General features: G+C 38.9%; 1 gene segment (V, D, J or C); it reads left to right on the top strand.

The window, feature by feature from the left end:
- Positions 1–2,428: 2,428 nt before the first annotated feature.
- On the top strand, positions 2,429–4,328 carry LOC121580051 (the record flags this gene model as incomplete). The annotated part of the segment is given in 2 exon segments: positions 2,429–2,546; positions 3,740–4,328. Coding segments are annotated over 2 exon segments (435 nt in total), but the record flags the coding sequence as incomplete, so codon positions are not given.
- Positions 4,329–4,718: the final 390 nt, after the last annotated feature.

Here is a 4,718-nt window from a genome sequence, read left to right as displayed (position 1 = left end):
TGGGACCAAAGTAACAAAGCCTACCATCAGTAACACACTACGCCGCCAGGGACTCAAATCCTGCAGTGCCAGACGTGTCCCCCTGTTTAAGCCAGTACATGTCAAGGCCCATCTGAAGTTTGCTAGAGTGCATTTGGATGATCCAGAAGAGGATTGGGAGAATGTCATATGGTCAGATGAAACCAAAATATAACTTTTTGGTAAAAACTCAACTCGTCGTGTTTAGAGGACAAAGAATGCTGAGTTGCATCCAAAGAACACCATACCTACTGTGAAGCATGGGGGTGGAAACATCATGCTTTGGGGCTGTTTTTCTGCAAAGGGACGAGGATGACTGATCCGTGTAAAGGAAAGAATGAATGGGGCCATGTATCGTGAGATTTTGAGTGAAAACCTCCTTCCATCAGCAAGGGCATTGAAGATGAAACGTGGCTGGGTCTTTCAGCATGACAATGATCCCAAACACACCGCCCGGGCAACGAAGGAGTGGCTTCGTAAGAAGCATTTCAAGGTCCTGGAGTGGCCTAGCCAGTCTCCAGATCTCAACCCCCATAGAAAATCTTTGGAGGGGAGTTGAAAGTCCGTGTTGCCCAGCGACAGCCCCAAAACATCACTGCTCTAGAGGAGATCTGCATGGAGGAATGGGCCAAAATACCAGCAACAGTGTGTGAAAACCTTGTGAAGACTGATAGAAAAAGTTTGACATGTGTCATTGCCAACAAAGGGTATATAACAAAGTATTGAGAAACTTTTGTTATTGACCAAATACTTATTTTCCACCATAATTTGCAAATAAATTCATAAAAAATCCTACAATGTGATTTTCTGGAGAAAAAAAATCTCATTTTGTCTGGCATCGTTGACGTGTATCTATGATGAAAATTACAGGCCTCTCTCATCTTTTTAAGTGGGAGAACTTGCACAATTGGTGGCTGACTAAATACTTTTTTTCCCCACTGTAGTCTGGAACTATGGTTGTTCAGGAATGCTTTAACATAAAGGTGATTAAATTTACATTATTGTCAGCATCACTGATATATTTAGCTCAGTGTATTTTAGTTCAGTCAGTGATCCATATCACTGTCTCCTCCCCTCAGCACCTGCAGTAGGTCCCAGCTGTAGTAGTACAGTCACTGTGCAGTCTGACTGAGGGAGGTTTTTGTACGACTCTGTATCACTGTGTGAACACATATTTACTATTGGGATAGTGGAAACTCTGACAGTAGTAATCTCCTGCATCTTCAGCCTGGACTCCACTGATGGTCAGAGTGAAGTCACTACTAGATCCGCTGCCACTGAATCTAGATGGAGTCCCAGAGTTAATAGTACTTCCTTGATAAACAAGGAGTTTGGGAATGGATCCAGGTTTCTGTTGGTACCAGGCCATACAGGGAAATGAACCACAGTTAGGATACACAGCACTGCTGGTTTTACAGTCAATATTGACTGTCTGTCCTGGGAGAACAGCGTGCACTGCAGGAGTCTGAGTCACAGTGATCTGTCCTCTGGGTTCTGAAAAATATAATAAAAAAATTCTATGAATAAAATATTTCATATAGTAATCAATTGTTCTGAATATAAATATGAACATTGATATACATTTCAATGGTGTAGATGTAATTCTTTTTCAACAGTAAATTCTGAAAAGTGTAATCTTGAAAGCAGAAAGCAAGTGTCCAGATGAATATGGTGATAAAAGTAATGGTTGTTGTGGGTTCTGTTGTCATGAAGGACAGCTCTCAGTCATGAAGTGTTAAACTCCCAGCGCTATAAACACTCTTAGAGCAGTGAGGCAGATGCATTATGCAAATGTCTGTTTCAAATCAGTGTCAGCCTGGGGATCTGAACTAGCAACCTTTTGGTTACTAGGCCAACGCTCTAAACGCTAGCTACCTGCCTTCCCTTTAATAATGTCAAAATGTTTACTCAAATAACTAATGTATGCAACTTTTATGTGATACCACCATTTATTTTTTATTCTGATGATGATCAGATATAATGAACTCTCTGTTCACTCATGCTTGGTCTCTTATGTAAGTTCCTCTAATCAGTTAGTGAACACTTCTCTAAACTAAAGCTGGTAGGATTCCTCTGGTAGTGTTGTCTGTCCTCTGTGACTTTACCACAACTGTTAAATCTGAGATCAACATATTTAATAAAGGAATATACAACATGGATCACTATCACTACTGCTGCTGCTGTTGTCTTTCATATGGACAATATGGAGGAATACTAGCAACACTGGATCTAATGCTGGACTGTATATACAGACTAGGAGAACACCTGATACACAGAAGAAGGAAAAAATACTAATATCTGGATTGAAGATACAATTCATATTTGTATTATCTAGAAACAGCTTATATGAACTGCTTGTTTTACCTGGAAGATGTTATAGTGTATTAGTGTTGAATGTGATTATGTATGAGTGATCTTCACTGTAACAGCTGCAGCATCACAACACAGAGAGGTTTTTGTACCAGCAGTAATAGGGATTGTATCACTGTGGTGGACTTTTGGTAGCGGCACCAGACTTGATGTTGGAAGTAAGTAAACAACAAAATTAACTGTTTTATTCACCTTTTGATCTTGTGTTTCAATTTCTCTATCAATTTATCCTCGAATATATTGAGGATTTTTTTACTTACATTTTTTAGTTGATTTCTGGACAAATATACTAGGCCTACACATACTATGGCCAATTTGAAAATAAATGCAATTACATCTTATCAAATTTGACCTGCATTTTTCTGTGATGAGAGTGATTAGCCTACATTTTAGATTAGGTGTATGAATAAACATACTGCACCTTGTAGGAAATATTCAATAAACAGGTTTAGCAGTTTTAGGGGGAAAACTAAACCAAAAACACTTTATTTCAGATGAACAAGATAAAATTATCTTTGGCAAGTATTCATACCATATTAGAGTCAATGATTTCAACCATAGTCTAAAGAAATGTAGCTTGCCCAATGGTCAGGAGGTTTTTGTACGATCAGTAATAGGGATTGTATCACAGTGGTACACTTTTGGTAGCGGCACCAGACTAGATGTTGGAAGTAAGTAACAAGCTCACTTGATATTTCTTTCTGATTACACTTATTAAGTATGTTATTCTTACACTCTGTCTCTATGAAAATATTGTGATTCTAGATTTTCAAAATGTTTTAATTGCTTTTGACTGACCCTTCTTTCTAATACAATCTTATTGAATCAAAATATTTTAATTGTAGGTTTATTTATGTCTGATTTGTATGATTGCAGACTATAACTCTTAATTCTGGTATGATTACTATTTAATAGCATTGGATTTAGTAGTCATTATTGTTGCATTGAGTTCATGGTAGCCTTCACTGTTAGTGTGAAGACAAAGGATCTCAGTTATGTTTGTAACAGACTTCATGATCTACCATGGTTGATATGCAATTAAAACTCATCTATGCTCAGATTTTGCAAATACTATGAATATGGGAAGGCTATTCTGACCAGATCCATTCCTAAACAATATCTGTATGACATGTATAACTGACACCGTATGACTAGTAACTCTAGTTATTTAACCACTTTGGTTCATTAATCTGCTTTGTATCATATTACTTTTAAACAATCTAACTTTTACATTCATATTTAGAAGGCATTTCCATTTCACTTTATTTTGATGTGTCCTTTGCTGAAGATAATCTCTTACTGTAACTGTACTTGATGTGGTCACTTAGTTGATGTGTTCTGTTTGTTCCAGGTAACAGTTCCCCCACCCTCACCGTCCTGCCCCCCTCTAGTGAGGAGCTGTCCAGTACAACAACTGCCACACTGACGTGTCTGGCCAACAAGGGCTTCCCCTCAGACTGGACCATGAGCTGGAAAGTGGACGGGACCAGCAAGAAGCAGGAGGCCAGTCCCGGGGTCCAGGAGAAGGACGGCCTGTACAGCTGGAGCAGCACACTGACTCTCACTGCCCAGGAGTGGACCAAGGCAGGAGAGGTGACCTGTGAAGCCCAGCAGAAATCCCAGACTCCAGTCACCAAGACCCTGAGGAGGGCTGACTGTTCTGGGTAGGACCCCTCAGTCACACACCCCTGTAGAGAGAGGATGCTAGTTCCTCTGCTTTGACTTGCTTTGTTCTAAAATCAGTCGTTCTCTGATTTAGAGATCACTCTGGTGTGGACTAACAGGGGGCTTGGCTTGAGTTCATGTGTCAATCCATTCTGTAGATTGAGATTTCGTTCATTTTAGATTTGATGTGATCTGCTTTTATTCACTATTATGTTTGCTTTGATGCTTCAATTGTGTGATAATGGATTAAAATAAAGATTTCTTTTTGGAATGCATATTTTTGATGTTTTTATTAATAAACTGTATCTTAGATAGTGTATATTTGCAATATTCTGGAAAAATATGTATTCAGTAAGGCTGATTTAATGGTGTCTTTAAAAACCGTCAAGACTAAAACTCACTCTAACATCATAATTGACCAGTATTTCATACTATCACATTATACTATGATATAATAGAAGAGGTTCTGCCATGTGTCACGATCGTCGGTAAGAGAGGAGGACCAAGGCGCAGCGTTGAAGACGAACATACTCTTTATTTAGTTAATACACGATCAAAACAACTAAACGATAACGTGACAGTCCACGGTCTAACACAAAACCAACTAGAACAAGATCCCACAACTATTGTGGGAAAACAGCCTGTTTAAATGTGGTTCCCAATCA

Source organism: Coregonus clupeaformis, unplaced genomic scaffold, assembly GCF_020615455.1.
Source record: "Coregonus clupeaformis isolate EN_2021a unplaced genomic scaffold, ASM2061545v1 scaf0279, whole genome shotgun sequence".
Classification (NCBI taxonomy): Eukaryota; Metazoa; Chordata; class Actinopteri; order Salmoniformes; family Salmonidae; genus Coregonus; species Coregonus clupeaformis.
Note: the sequence above shows the minus strand (reverse complement) of the source record. Positions and strands in the feature narration are given on the sequence as shown.